The 16,937-nt window shown below is 31.4% G+C and overlaps 1 protein-coding gene across 1 annotated transcript; it reads right to left on the reverse strand.

Annotated features, from left to right (window-relative positions):
- Positions 1-511: 511 nt before the first annotated feature.
- Positions 512-3,473, reverse strand: LOC110785875 (uncharacterized). Its single transcript, XM_021990392.2, has 5 exons — positions 3,038-3,473; positions 2,812-2,947; positions 2,562-2,629; positions 2,361-2,447; positions 512-848 (listed from the first exon to the last, which is right to left on the reverse strand). The coding sequence occupies exons 1-5, from the start codon at positions 3,434-3,436 to the stop codon at positions 777-779; spliced, it is 762 nt and encodes a 253-aa protein (XP_021846084.1). The 5' UTR covers positions 3,437-3,473; the 3' UTR covers positions 512-776.
- Between the last annotated feature and the right edge of the window lie 13,464 nt (positions 3,474-16,937).

Raw genomic sequence — 16,937 nt, forward strand, 5'->3', positions numbered from 1 at the left:
CAAACAACGTAAAATGATTAAAAATGGAAAAATCGTTTTCCATGAAAACGTTTTACACCCTACCAAACGGAGCCTTAACCTGCTTTGCGGAGGAAAGCGAGACTCCAAATCAGTAAAGGGATAGAGCGAAAAGCATATCCAGGTGTAGGATGCATTACCAGCATAATTGACACATTCTAGCATTTCGATTCCCTGAATCCACCAGCTCCAAGATACAACATCCTTGTACGTCAGTTTCAAGTCGTTTATTCCACGGCACATACATTTCAGAGAAAAAGAAAAAAAGTCACAAACTTACAAGTTACAATATCTTACAACTGTGGCATACTGGCATCAAGCCGTGTTAGTAACAGTATAAGGTTAATTAAAGCTTAAAACCTTTTCAACCTAGGAATAGGATATTGCATTATGACTTATGAGTGGCAGGTATTTGTTCCCGTCTATACTAATGCAGACCATAACTCTACCGAAACCTCTAGAGGTGACTTTACGATCGAGTGGCAGCAGGAGCTCGGTCAGGAAGTTTTAACATTTCATTCATGTCCGAATCAGATGTCTACTATCAATATCTTTACAATCTCCAAATCCGAATGATTTACAAGTTCATTTTCCATATACATAGTTCCTAATTGAATACACAGACATACTCAAACCCTTGACAATAAGCTCCTTGCACATCACGTGGGCTGTGAACATGAAGGGGGTAATAAATATTACGATTCATTCTCGTTTGAATTCACAGAAGTATAATCAGGCGAAAGGCAGGAAATAGATTATCAAGCCGGGCGGCTCTCTGTTAGTATGGTTTCCAACAGGGACTCGCAAGCATCTTCAAGAAGATCTATAACCTGCAGAAGTGGGTAAAAATTGGCAAATGATCATTAGTACATCAGCCAATCAAACTCTTCCGAATTTTATGTGTATTAGAGGCAACATCTTCCAACCAATAATCAGGAGTTGGGGTGATAAGAAAAAATTTCCCACTTTAATCCTCCGGAATATTCCAATTGAGAAGAATGTTTACATGAATAAGTCACTTCTTGATCTTCAATCACAAGAGTTGCTCATGATCAGTGAAATTTCTACTAGAGTGAGATGTGTCTACTTAAATCAATATCTTGACTCAAAAATGGGTTAAGATTGAAAAGGGAAGCTGAGGTGGTGCTGTGAGAGAGAGGAAGCATGGTCCTGCGATTTATACCGCATATGGCCATTCGCATGCAACTTCACATGATAAGGGAGTTGCAAGGAAACTAAATGAAGGCTATAAAGTCTATAAAGAACAAATTATAGCTTCGCAATTTAGAAATTGTAACTCAAACACAAGGTAGCAATCAATTTTAAATACAGGTGTGGCTGTCAGTCAGGGATTTGTGATCTCAATAAGCACTAGATCCAAGGACCAAGATAGGAGTAGTAAACTGAGGCTAGCCTCATCAAGGCAGCGAAATTCATATGAAAACTCTTACACGTGGATGGTTTCAAGGCCACAACCATCCACACCAAGAATCATCAAATCTAGCAGTTCTAACAATCCTAAGACTCTCCCACGAGTAAAGTTAGATAATATCTTGGCTACTACACGCTCCAAACTTTGTCCTGCCATTCTTTCTACACTTGGTGACATTAATGGCTAACCCTTCCGTCCCTAAATGATACACCACTTTTGATTCGGATCAGTTTTAAGAAGCAAAGAATTAAAATTTCATAGCTACCTTTAACAATTGAAAATTTCATACCTTCACCACCAATGTAGTGAATCTTTGGAATTTAGTTACGAATATCATTAACCATAGAGGACTGTTCAAAGTTTAATTTACTAATTAGAGAAAGTAGTCCGTTATTTTTGGATGAATAAAAACAGAAATGTACTCATAACATAAAGTACTTTTCTGAAGCTCGGTTTGTTAAATTGAAGAAAATACGATATACCACAATGAAACGCATACAAGACACCAAGATGAAGGGAAATGCAGTTAAAAAGTCAGAAGACGCTGCAAACTGAAATTCTCATCAAGTATGATCAAAGTAAGAGGCTAAGGCGCAAGGGTTAAGTTACAGTTCTGAGAAAGAAGATTAGCAAACTTGCTAGAGCAATTTCTCCATAACCTGGCTCACTATCCAGCACAGTAGATTGCAAAGGGCATACACTAAATAAAACAATTTATATACCGCAAGTTCATATTCAATCATCATTGATCATAGGTTATGATTTTCCCTGTCTTGTACAGCCATTGTTTCAGAAACAGGAGTTCTAATTTTCAAAGTCACTTCAATGTTACAGTTTAAACATTCAGAAAACCGGCAAACATGAAATTATAATGCATTATCAAACTAGAAGTAAAGTGAGCAAGCATAACCTTTTCAAAGCCTTGCTGTCCACCATAATAGGGGTCCGGAACTTCTGTTTCGTCGTGTTTCTTGCAATAAGAGCACATTAGCTTAACCTACATTGCCATAAAAACACAAATTCCAAAATTTAAGCATTCATTATATAGTAACATTTGTGCTAAATCATTCAGAAACATCAATTATGAGTTTATGACCAACAAACATTCAACCTTTTTATCAGCATCGGGTGGGAGGTTATTCCTTTGTTTCCATTTATCAAGTGCCTCCAGTATGTCAGCTAAAACAATCATCAATAAAATCACACATAAACCAATTAAACCATCATCGAACACACAAAAAACATCAATCAAATAAATACTCCCTCCATCCTAAATTGTCGAGTGGATAGTGTAATTGAACTCATAATGTGACAACTAAATTCGAACCTAGGTAGTACCAGTAAGTAGTAATAATACACACCTCTATTAGACTTATCCATTGCAAGAATAAGATCAAAATCCCTAAAATCAGAAGGCCGAATCGGCCTAGATATTGAAGTAATCTCAATCCCACGCCTCTTTGCAGTTGACCGCATTCTTGAGTCAGCTGGATTACCCTTCACATTCACAAACAACAACCCAAAAAATCAAACACAAAAACCCACAAAGTTTCTGGAAAAAACCCCATAAATAATCATCAAAATTACCTCATGATAACCAATTGTACCAGCAGAATCAATGTTGAAATCAGAATCAAGCCCTCTTTTCTTAATCAAATCTCTGAAAACCCCTTCAGCAGCTGGGCTTCTGCAAATATTCCCCAAACAAACAAAGAGGACAGAGAATGGCTTGGTTTCTGGCGATGAAGGAGTTGCAGAGGACGCCATTGGTGAAGATGCTGAAGAAGAAGCTTTGATTATGGGTATTACAATTCTAAGTGAAGAATTTTTGGTAAAGTTGAGATTTTGAGGAGAAAATGGAGATGGGAATGAAGTTTGTGCAAAAGGGTAGTTTTGTTTAGGAGAGAGAAAATGAGTGGAATGGCAAAGATGGGAATTTACAGTTGGTGCTAATGGTACTCTTGTGTTACTGTACAAGGCCTGCATTTTTTCTGGGTTTGGAAAATGGTGTTGGTTTAATTTGATGATCTTTTTGGGGTTTTGAGGTTTACTTTGTGGCTTGTGGCTTGTGGATTGATTTGTGGGACCACTCAATATGAGTATTTGACAATTGACTAATACAATGTTGATTGCATTGGGCTTTTCCTTGTTCTTACAATCTTGGGTTTAAGAAAGGGTTTGTGCGCAAATTTTTGGCTATACCCGGGTACAGTCAAAGTTGGTTGTACCCCCATCCAAAATGATGTCGTTTTGTGTTGTTTAAAATGAACATTAATATACTGGTACAAAAATGAACATTTACTATTTCGAAAATGAACATTTATTTATTTATTTGGAATGAACATTTACTATTTTGGAAATGAACATTTATTTATTTATTTGGAAATAAACTACAAAAATGAGCAATTACTATTTCGAAAATGAACATTTATTTATTTATTTGGAATGAACATTTACTATTTTGGATATGAAAATTTATGTATTTATTTGGAAATAAACAATATAGGCGCTTGTAAAAACATAAAAGACCAATGAAGTCAACAATTTCATTATGAAAATTAACCGTATATTTATTGTGAACAAACAAATAAACAAGAAAGATCACATAATTCAACAAAAAAGAACAAACAATATAAAAAAGAACATAAAATTCCAGAAAAAAAAAAGAACAAACAATACAACAATTATGAACAATTTTATGATGAATTTTAAAGCCAACATGAAAGAACAAACAATACAACAATAAGTTTGATGAATGAATTTAAAAAACAACAAGAAAGAACAAACAGTACAACAAGAAAGAACAAACAATACAAAAAGAAAGAATAAAAGATTAATGAAGAATTTAATTATGAACATTAATCATATGATTATTATAAACAAACAAATAAACAAGAAAGAACAAACAATATAAAAAAGAACATAAAATTCCAGAAGAAATAACAAAAAATACAACAATTATGAAAATTTGATGATGAATTTAAAAAACAAAATGAAAGAACAAACAATACAACAAGAAAGAACAAACAGTACAATAAAAATTAACAAACAGTACAATAAGAATGAACAAACAGTACAATAAAAAAGAACAAACAGTCGACAAGAATGAACAAACAATATGAGCGCGTCGTTTTTGGGGTACAACCAGAGCTGGCTGTACCCGGGTACAACAGTTAGCGATTAGGTTTGTGTATATAGTTGGAGGAGGAATGAGGCGGCAATTGGGTCAATGGGTTAGGTTTGGATTTGTTTCAGGCCCATTTCGAGCTGTGTTGAAATATATCAGAAATAGAGTAAAACTAGTATAGTACCCGTGCGATGCACAGTTTATGATATGAATATTAAAACTGCATATTTAAATTACAGTTATAGAACTTATCATTAACATATAGCTTATAAATAATCTTCTTATTAAAATTAATAATGAATAGATATGTTACTGCCCCATTCCACGCGTTATTTATTTAAAAGTTTGAGAAAAAAATAAGGGTATGAAAATAAATTTGGAAAATTTGTAATTATTAATCCAACCTTTGCCCGGTATTCTTTAATTAAGCCTACCTATGCAATATTTCTAAATAATCCAACCTTTATGACCCAACTACTATTATTAAGCCTGGATGACCGGTTACCTGCTACAAAGTCAAGGAAAATTTGTAATTATTAATCCAACCTTTGCCCGATTTGCTTTAATTAATCCTACCTATGCGATATTTCTAAATAATCCAACTTTTATGACCCAACTACTATTATTAAGCCTGGATGACCGGTTACCTGCTACAAAGTCAACGTTAAAAACGTTGACAACCTAAAGTTGGTTTCCCTCCTAAAATATTGGACACGTCATCATCACTTGCCACCTAAACAAGGATTTCATTTATTTTTTTTCAAAAAACCCTTAACCCTTCTCTTCTCTGTACCGTGTTTCAATTCCTCTCTCCTCTATTACTGCTGCTTCAACCACAATTGTACTGGTTCATGACATCATCAGCGATTTTCTTGTGGAAATAGGTGATTTCATCCACGCGCATTCAAATTTCGTCTCCAAAATCGTACAATTGAAGGTGAACTTACGAACCTTAGCGTTTTTGTTCCTTTTTTGGTAAATTTTGAATTTTGGGCTTCCTTGATGGTCGGTTCGTAAAAACCCGAGCTGTTGCAATAATATAGTTTTTTTTTTTTTATGTTGTGAGATGTTGGTTATTGTGGTCTTGTTGAAAATTTTAGAAAGAAAAAAAGAACCTTGAATTTGAAGAAGATCCAGATCCAACAGGCAATTGCTTTACCCCTACCATAGCAATTGCTGATTATTTTTGATGAACTTCGAATGGAGAGGTATGAGGGATCGATAACGGTGGAAAAGAGGTAGAAGAGAAATAATGGAGAGGAGTGTAGAGATGAAGCAGAAAATAGCAGAGGAGAGAGGAACGAAAATTAAAATAGCAAATAAAGAAAATAAGGGGAAAAAAAATTATAATTGTTATATGCCACGTAAGGGTGAATACCGCCTATAGCAGGTTAGTAACTTGTTAGGCTTAATAATAGTAGTTGGGTCATAAAGGTTGGATTATTTAGAAATATCACATAGGTAGGCTTAATAAAAGAAAATCGGGCAAAGGTTGGATTAATAATCACAAATTTTCCAATAAATTTACTTTCTTCCCCTTTCATCACATGTTTCAAACATAAAGTTATTCTCACCCGCTCTTTATTTCATTGGTAATACCTACTTAATACTCCCCCACCATCTACGTCATTACACGATCATTTGACACCTAACTCCACCATGTACTTTAGTTAGCCAAAGATAACTTCCAATCGGGGTGGGGCTGGTCCCTAACACCTATACCTGCCTAAAATTCGCATCCCCTGCCGCTACCACAATAGGTACAGTACTCATCCGTTCTAATCCCCGCCCCGCGGGTGAAAAATAATGTTATCCCCGTTTCATTACCATCTGTGTACCCCTTTAGACCTAGGGGCGGAGCTAGTGTTTAGGATGTGAGGTCATTTGACCCCACTTGAATGTAGATGTATGATAAATTTTTGGAAAATTCTCTATGGTAACATTATACTTTTGTAAATTCTCATTGTAAACAAAACTTTCGACGATTTCTCCATAATAACATTAGTCATCTAAATTCTCTCAAATATAACATTACTAGTATTGAAGCCCGTGCGATGCACGGGTTTATCAATTTTCGTACATATTTGTCTTATTATATCATCGTATACAAATAGTTGTTTTATAAAGCATACGTATAATACAAATCAAATGGTTAGTTCAATAATGGTAAAACTCGAGTTAGTTATTCATGTGTTCTCTACAAAATTATTACATATACTTTGTATAAGTATAGTCGTATAGACTCACTCTGTCCTTATATTTGTCGCCCCATATTCTGTTTAGTCCATTCGATTGCTTCATTTTTGTATGCTGTATTAAATTTACCCTATAAACCCCATTTACTTTGTATTAAGTTTCCTTTAATATAACGTTAAAAAAATATGGAAAAAGTAAAAGTAGGATAAATTTACGTTGAAATCTACTATCTTTTTATTTGTTATCAGCTTTTTAAATATTTATCTTATCACTATGTGTAATATACACGGAGTATAAAACATGGTAGAGATATTCGTATGGAGTGTTTTAAAGTAATAATAATTCTATGTTAATTATCATCTTTTTAAAAATTTATTTTATCATTATGGGTAATATATTATAGATTATAAAACATGGAAGATATAGAATATGAAATAATGCAAGTAGAATTCTATTAATAATATAAATTAATCCAAATATCAAAGGTTTAATGAAATAAAATCTACTATATATTTCAGTAAAAATTTGCAAAAAAGAATAAAATAAATTAGAATAATGTGTTTGACTATTTGGTACGGAGTATAACAATCTCAAGGATCTTTTTGTGTACGTATTGATATTTTCCATCATTCCATGTTATTTTGTAGCAATTAAACCCATGGCCCTTAATCCTTATCGCATAATGAAAACGATATGTACAAAATATGGGAAAAGTAAAAGTATGATAAATTTACGTTGAAATCTTCTATTTTTTTATTCGTTATCATTTTTTAAAATATTTATCTTAATATGAGAAAAGTAAAAGTAGGATAAATTTACGTTAAAATCTATATATGTATGGAGTGTTTTAAAGATAATAATAATTCTATGTTAATTTGTGGAATCTATGTTTATCATTAAGTAGTCAATCATGTCGACTCTAATATTATTTATTTAATTAGTTAATAATTTAATTATATACGATGACATTTCATTACTAATTTCGAAAATCAATTTTTTTTTTATTCCACAATTTTTTTTAATGAAACATAGAACATTAGAAGCGAAGTATTATTTAGTGTTGTTTAGGGATCACTACGAATTAGACTATCCAAGAAACTCGTTCACCATCTTTAGCTTGCAACGATTGCATTATTGCTTTCATATTAATTAATTGTAGGGTTTTTGTTTTGGTTTTATGATCTATCTCTAAATCAAAGTTTGGTAAAAGGTTTTATATACTAAATGTACATGTTTGTCATGGGTATTGAGAGGAAACATAAAACAAAGTTGTAATAAAACATCAACTTAATTATTAAACCAAATAAGATCATAATTGACTTGAATCTGCCTAATTAGTTCAATAGTTCATCGTTTGACTTCCATTGATCTCAATTCCTCGCTCGTCTTATAACATGTAGTATTGAGGTTGTTCTTTCAATATTTCCGGGCCCTATAATTCTTGCGAATCATCCTATTCTTCTTTGTAACCGAGCTTGTTTTTCCTCGTCTTAATTGGCAATAATCTTCGCATCCATATCGAATATCATCATCATCAATATTGTCGTCGTAATATAAATCCAGCTGATCGCTTTCATCGGCATGATCATCATCATGATCATTAACCCTAATTACAGCATTATTATTCAGTTCTTGTTTCGTGGCCTCTTTCTCCATCATCATCTTCATCATCTTACAATAAGAAGTGTAATCGTCAATGAAAATAGAATCGTTAGTAGCCTTGTTGACGTGTACATACTGCTTGGTCTGATGATCCAAACATGGCATAGCCACATACAGATCTTGAAGATATACGGGCTCGAAACAATCCATCATCAGCCCTGCTCAATTTTCGAAATGGTATAAACGTGGTATACGTCGTTAACATCGGATAAAAGTTAACGACGTACCATTCCAAGTTAGGAAAACAAACAATATTCACAATCATCATCCAAACCGGTATCATATCATATAAGAGAATACCAAATAGCAACTGCATCAATACTAATCCTCATACTAATCATAATCACATATCAATTGATTAACAAACAATTAAACAAAGCAGCCAAATTCAATGAAATTATAGTACTCCGTACATGCTAACAACAGCGAAATATTAGCGTAATATAAAAAATTCGAAGACTACCTATCACACCGGAATTATTTTATTTTGTTTCGTGAAGTTTATATATATATATATATATATATATATATATATATATATATATATATATATATATATATATATATATATATATATATATATATATATATATATATATATATATATATATATATATATATATATATATATATATATATACAAAAGGGTAGAAGTTTGTGAAATCTATGTTTATCATATTAAGTAGTCAATTATGTGAAGACTCTAATATATTTATCTAATATTATTTATTTAATTAGTTAATAATTTAATTATATGCGATGACGTGAAAATCCTACGTGGACGCTCCGAAATCTCTTGAAAAAACTCCCCTTTATATATATATACTAAATTTTAGCCCGTGCGATGCACGGATTTTGTTAAATCGTTAAGTTAAAATAAAACTCCTATTATAACTGCTATATTTTATATAATAGATTAAATTAGTATTTAGGTTGGAATGAGAGGTTGAGTTCTACGAAAACTCTACGCAGTCGGTGAGGAATTTTACTTAAAAGGTAAAATATTAAATTATAATATATTTTAAATTGGAAACATTTTTTTCTAATATAAGACTGATTTATTATTTAAATATTTGGTAACTTATAATAATTAGGAAAATTTGTAATTATTAATCCAACCTTTGCCCGATTTTCTTTAATTAAGCCTACCTATGCAATATTTCTAAATAATCCAACCTTTATGACCCAACTACTATTATTAAGCCTAGCAAGTTAATAACCTGCTGTAACCGGTATTCACCCTTACGTGGCAATATAACCGTTACAATTTTTTTTCCCTCCTTTTTTTTAATTGTTATTCTAATGTTCGTTCCTCTCTCCTCTGCGATTTAATTGCTTCATCTCTGCAATTTTCGTTCCTCTCTCCTCTGTTCATCATTTCTCTTCTACCTCTTCTCCACCATTGTTGATCCCTCATACCTCTCCATTCGAAGTTCGTCAAAAATAATCAGCAATTGCTATGACTGGGTTAAACCAATCAACTGTTGGATCGGGGTTAAGGGTTAAGGGTTAAGAGGAGAGAAGGTTAAGGGTTTTTTGGAAAAAAAAATAGAAAATCCTGTTTAGGTGGCACGTGATGTGACGTGTCCAAAATTTTAGGAGGAAAATCAACTTCAGGTTGTCAACGTTTTTAATGTTGACTTTGTAACAGGTAACCGGTCACACAGGCTTAATAATAGTATTTGGGTCATAAATGTTGGATTATTCAGAAATATTGCATAGGTTGGCTTAATTAAAGAAAATCGGGCAAATGTTGGATTAATATTTACAAATTTTCCTAATAATTACAATCGGAGATGATTGTTTATTAGTAGAGTATGTATTTTAGTATGAAAAGGAATGTAACTATGAAGAATGTATCTATTCATAATTCTAGTAGTAGAGTAATTAGTAAAATCTCCTACGGCTTATTTACTATGCAATTAGCCAGTAATAAGATAAAAATTGGGAAGTCTGTTTGTACTTTAGCATATCATAGTCAATTATTTATCATGATTGATTTTTACTTATTCAGTGAAGTTTTAATCAACTACGGAGTACTATTATTATTGGTGTGCTTAATTAACGCTTTATTTAGAGCATTATATTGTAAACACTATAGCATGTATAGTATACTTCGTATTAGAAAATAGACAATATTAGAAAAGTATAACTCTAGTTATTATTGAGATATTTGTCATGATTTTATTTGATGTGAATAACAATAATGAGATACTCCCACTTATTTATAACCTTAATATATTGGGTTTAAGTTCTTTGCTTTGGGTACTTTTCCCCTTCGTATAGCCTAAGTACGTATAGATCCCGATAGTTGGTATGACCAAACCCGAACCAAAAGTTTTCCAGCTCCATTCGATTCAATCACAAGAACGACATTGTGTTCATTTTTATTCTTTAATGATCTACTTTATTTATTATATAAGTATTACTATTAATTATAATGTAATTTACATTTTATTATTATTTAGTGTTTACGTTGGACAAATTTTTATTGTAGATTTTGGATTAAATTTTATTATAGATTTATTTTAATTATTAGAATATTTGATTTTGGATGGAATTGTATATATTATCAATTAATTAAAATATCTACTTGACACCTAATTATTTATCTATGTGGCACTTGATTTTTTTAATTCAAAAATAAATTAGAAATCTTATTTTTCATTGGCCGGAACCATTAGTAATCCTAGGTGGCGCTCTAATAATTTAGCAAATATGCCTTCTTTATATATGTAATTAGATTAGATTAGATTAGATTAGATTAGATTAGATTAGATTTCACTAATTTCGACCTAATTAATATAATTATAATTAACCATAGTTAACTCATTTCCCCTTTATCTTTTTCGTGTTTTCCCTTTCACCCCCTTCATCTCCTTCCGCATATTCATCTAAGTTTTTCCTGAGTTTTATTTTGTATTCAATTTCGTTCAATTCAAAACGTTTTTCATTGGTTCTGGACAAATTCAATTTCTATATTGAGCAATACGAAATACAATTTGAGATTGAATTAACATTTATCACCACTCTAGCTTGCTCTGATTTTCGCATTCATCTCTGGCGAGAGGTTCACGCTGTCGTCTTATGTTTGGTCTCTTGGCGTCGTCGCCATCCCTGACCATTTAGAGTTGTCCTCAGTGTTCCATTGATCTGCAACAGAAAGGGACGCACATTGATCCGAAGATTGAAGACCATCGTTGCGCCACCTCTATATGTCCCAAAATTTATCATGGTGGAAACTTCTTCTAGTACAATTATGCAAACAAAAGTTTAAAGTAGATTTGATGAACATAGTCTCTTATAATTGATGCAACAGATCGAAGGCTACTGATGTAAAATAACTTTTTTCTTTCGGCATTATTAGGTCCATTTATTTTAAGGAATAAGGAGTCACAAATTATTGAAGGTCCATGGTTTTTCAATGAAATGAATGATCAGTGAAGGTTGGTTGGGACTTGGGAGATCGAATTTAATATAGTAAACAAAGATTAATTTAGTACTTTTACTAATACGTAACCATAGTTAGGAGAACATTGGTTAATTAGGTTAATATTAGTGGAATAATGTTATATTACAGAAAACTTAGATTACTAATGCTATTTGAGAATAAGTGATAAAAATTTTGTTACCAATGAGAATTTGTAAAAGTATAATGCTATCAAATAGAATTTCCCTAATTTTTTTATAAAATCCAAAAATTTGTAGGTTTTCAATAATAAAATCAGTTTTGGCTATTTTCACCCACTAAAACCAAGGTTTTTTGTTTAATTTTTATACACTACAATATTTGTTTGGACCCATCGTTGCCTAGACCCGATTTTTATGGTAAGAGAATTTTTAATTTTAAAACTCTATTCTAGAGTATTTGTCAATTTGTTAGATTAAAGTAATCAAGTAAATATACCAAACATTATCTTATGTAGATTAGTAGTAAAAAAAATTTAAAATATTCATAATTTGTTAGATAAGTGAATATTAGTCATTCATGTATCTATGTCTATCTTCTTCGTCATCCCAACCTAAAACCAAACTCGTTCGATCATAAAGTGTGATGCACGGTTTACATATCAAAAGGTTAAATTTGCATGAAAGTTTATATATAAGTTATATGACAATCCTTTGCATTAACATATTTAAAATATTTATGTTGTTGGAAACATATTAATAATATAATAATTTTATAATACTACCAACGTTTTTTAGTAGTTGCACAATTTTGACTAATTTTTCTTTTAGTTTCAGAGGAATCTCAACATTAATTTTAATTTAAATTTTTTTTAAAAAAATTAACATAAGTTATATTTATTGATAATTTCCTTCCTTTCCTATTTTTCTAAATTTTTAACTCAGCTTATTTACTTTGCTTAATTTAAGTCTATTCCTTAAATAAATAATTACTTTCTTAACAATATGATTTTGTTTGAAATGAATATTATATTGAATGTGATATGTATTACTTAATGAGTACATTTTTAATCTTTTTACATGGACATCAAATCATCCCATCTTCCCTTATAGAATAGAGGTCATATTTGGTGATTTTGTTAAATGTTGTAGATAAGTAATATTTGGTAATTCAAATATCTTTAGACAGTTATATGGGCAAGCTAAGCAGATTTTAGAAAATAGTCGTTCAAATACTTTAAGATGATCATGATTATTGACGGCAATATGAATTATCATTTTTGAACATATATTACTTTTTATATAGTTTGATATTAATTACACACTTAGATTATGTAAAAAAAATATTAATTATTAGTAATATATGTCGTGATTGCAAATTACCCGTATAAATGTCTTTCTGAATATGCATACTTAGATGGTCAATAGTAGATGATTAACTTTAATCATAATTCGCCATATACGAATACTACACCGAAAAGCTACTATGTATATATGACTATGACATACTTCTAATATTGCACCCGTATCACTTTTATTAATTATACTGGAGACAATTCCTTTATCTTATAATATTGGAGTATGATAAACGACATTAATAAAAAAATTGTCCGCCAATATAAAAACTCTTTGATTGTGACATTCATGATAATATATATACACGGAGTATATAAATTATGTAAACTTCAATTTCATGCCTTAAATAATCAAGAAACATATTAGCATTTTCATCTTTGCATGTTAATTTGCCATAATTTATTATATAATAGCGTAGATTATCGAAACATTCGTGCATTACTTAGCTAAGCCTCTTATTACGTGCATAAATATATGTCCATATATTTTGCATAATATTCTGCTAAGTCAAAATAATATAATGACATGGATATTTTTTCAATTAAATAACATATAATCAACTTTTTAGGTTTAGGAGAGAATATTTAGCATAATATATGAATCTTTAAGAATGGAATTATTGGAAGTTCGAAGCCGAGCCAAAAACATGGAAGAAGTAGTGATTGCATTGGGCTTTTCCTTGTTCTTACAATCTTGGGTTTAAGAAAGGGTTTGTGTATATAGTTGGAGGAGGAATGGGGCGGCAATTGGGTCAATGGGTTAGATTTGGATTTGTTTCAGGCCCATTTCGAGCTGTGTTTAAATATATCAGAAATAGAGTAAAATTTGATATTAGTACGAAATACGATAAATTGGTCAAATTGGGTAAATGCATGTTGTTCAGGTTCAATTTATGTCGGGTTTGAATTTCTCTCAATAACTTCAGGTCGGGTTTGAGTTGAGTTATCGAGTCTGGCCAGGGATATGATGCTCATTAATCAATAGTACCCATAATAATGAAGTAATTAACACTACAATTGGTTCAATGGAACATATTTTTATACTGGTCGTATAGTCGTGTAGGAATGTAGAATTACTAAGAATGTCAACTAGTTTAGTCGGTAAAGTCAATATAGTGGTACTCAAAACACGATGGTATATCACCATCTTATACTTTGGTTTGTTTTATGTTTGTTAGATTTGGTTGGGTCATCAGCTCGAGTTGGTTTGACACAAGTTCGAGCTCAACTCATGACTTGAACGGTAAAAGTTGGCTAGAATATACTTCGTATATGTTAACTTATTATGCAACTACTTGATTCATGTTGAAATCCGATATGATCTACATTGAGTTGTCCCACGCTTGAGAAAGATGAGAGAACATACAAGTTATAAACGCGAGGAGTTACTCTCATTGTTACTAATTTGTTTTATTGTGAAATTTTCATCGGACTAATAAGTGGACTGAACCTTTTCTTGTAGTCAAAGAAGGAAAATTTGGAGTTTTTGGTTTTTAAAAAAAAAGTTTCATTAAAACCTCATGTAAACTGAATTCAATTATACCCAATTCAATTGAATTCTAACTAAAGTTGTCTTATTATAGGCATAGCAAACTGCCAGTTATACTCAATTCAATTGAATTCTTTGATCCTACAAGCCAAAAAAAAAAACTTGTATGGTTCTTTCTCATTGTTATATGGGTTTTCTCAAAAGTTGGTTATTTAAAACATAATCAACAAAAGTTGACTACGCCGTATTCAAACATCTCCTAAACATAAGTCAAGTGAGCTAAGACCTTGTTCTTTTTGGATTAATTGCAGTTCAGTTAAATTCAGTTAAGTTTAATTTAATCCAATTCACTTCAATTTATTATTATTATTATTATTATTATTATTATTATTATTATTATGTAACTTATTATTTATTATTAATTTATTATTTATCATTTATTATTATTATTTAGCAATTAATTATTAATTATTATTTCCTCGTCCCAAAATTATAGTCATGTTTTTTAATTTTGGCTATTAAGGTCCTCATTTTCTCATGTACTATATTAATTAAAAATGCATTGAAAACTCCACCCATGTACTATGTTCCACTTTCCTATGCACTATATTATCTTTCCCGTGTACTTTATTCCACTTTTCCATGCAACTCAATTATCATTTGTCCTTTATTCCACTTTTCCATGTACTATATTCTATTTTTCTTAAAACCCGTGTTTTTGGTCAAACATGCCTACAAATATGGGACGGAGGGAGTAATTATTAATTATTAATTAATTATTTCTAATCAGTAATATTAAGTTCAGTTAAGTTAAGGAGCATTCAATATAGTTTAGTTCAGTTCAGTTAAATTCAAGAACATTCAATTCAGTTCAAATCAGTTCAGCTCTAAAGAACATGGCATAACTACTAGTTAAGCTCACACTATCTTATCACATACTCCCTTATCAAGTAATAAGAAAAACATTGATTGTCAATTAAATTAACCAATTTACTTTTTTTTCATTGTTGTATTAGAAACTTTGCCCAACTAATGTCGCCAACCAAATATGTCTCCAAAAGGATCGCAATGTCCCAAGACTTAGAGGTGTTAATGAACCGAGCCTACTCGTTAACTATCGATACTCGACTCGCTTAAGCTTGGTCAAAACTTGGTTCGAACGGGCTAAATTCGAACTCGAGATCTTAACGAACCAAGTCCAAACTATCCTTGACTTGAATCAAAAGCTCGTGACCAAACTTAAATATTTTCGAATTATGAGTATTTTCTCAAAAAATAATTGATACTCCATAAACATTTAAAAATATTTGCTTGTTATCTAACTTTAGTATAAAGTGGCCCGCCATCAATTACAACATTGAAACCCTTTGTCTAGTTGTAAACAAATGCATATCCCACTTTTGTTTCTTCTTATGTGTTTAGTATTTACCAAGTCTAAATGAAGTTAAAATAATCTGATACTCATTAAAAACTAACATAACAACGTCTAATTTGAAGAACAAAAAAAACGTAGTGCTTGAAATCAATAGGAAGTCATCGTTGTCGAACTCGACCTTAGTTTTCCAAGCTCGACGAGCTCAAGCTCATTATCAAGCTTGAGCTAAGCTTAGGAATTCTCGATCTCGCCTCGTCACATTAACACCCCTAGTCCCAGCTCCCAACTCCCTAAGTTATTTCATGATCCGAAGTGATAGAGTATAAAACTAATCTTGGGGCTTTAACCCAACTCCATCAAAAGCTTAATGTGATGGTTGAAGCTCCAAGATTAGTTTTATACTCTATCACGAAGAAAAATGACATTTGCCTTAAATCTTGCTTTAGAAATTGTGGTGAATTGTGACTTGTGAGGTTTACCATTTTAAATTTGAACGACAATTCATCTACAAATAGCAGTAAAAAGGGCAAAGGAAACTTGTGATACAGGAAAAGTTTGTCCATCATCACAATTCAGCCCTTTTTTAGTTGTTAAGCGTTGCCATCATTTGCATAAAGCAAGACCATTCTTTCAAAACCACCCCTTAAGCTTGCCATTCTTGACTATATGTTCTGCTTTTTTGTGAACGCTTTAACGCAGCCCGACGCCTTGCATCATGAGATGCTCATGCCTATCCTAATTATACTTTCAACATTATTATTTAGCCCCTAAATTACCTACCATAATTAGTTTATTCACCTAATAACTTATGATGAAAGAAACATCTTCGAGTATGCCGGCTAATCAATATGATGAGCTTTTTGTATCCGCTGATG

This window comes from Spinacia oleracea, chromosome 6, assembly GCF_020520425.1.
Source record: "Spinacia oleracea cultivar Varoflay chromosome 6, BTI_SOV_V1, whole genome shotgun sequence".
NCBI classification, from domain to species: Eukaryota; Viridiplantae; Streptophyta; class Magnoliopsida; order Caryophyllales; family Amaranthaceae; genus Spinacia; species Spinacia oleracea.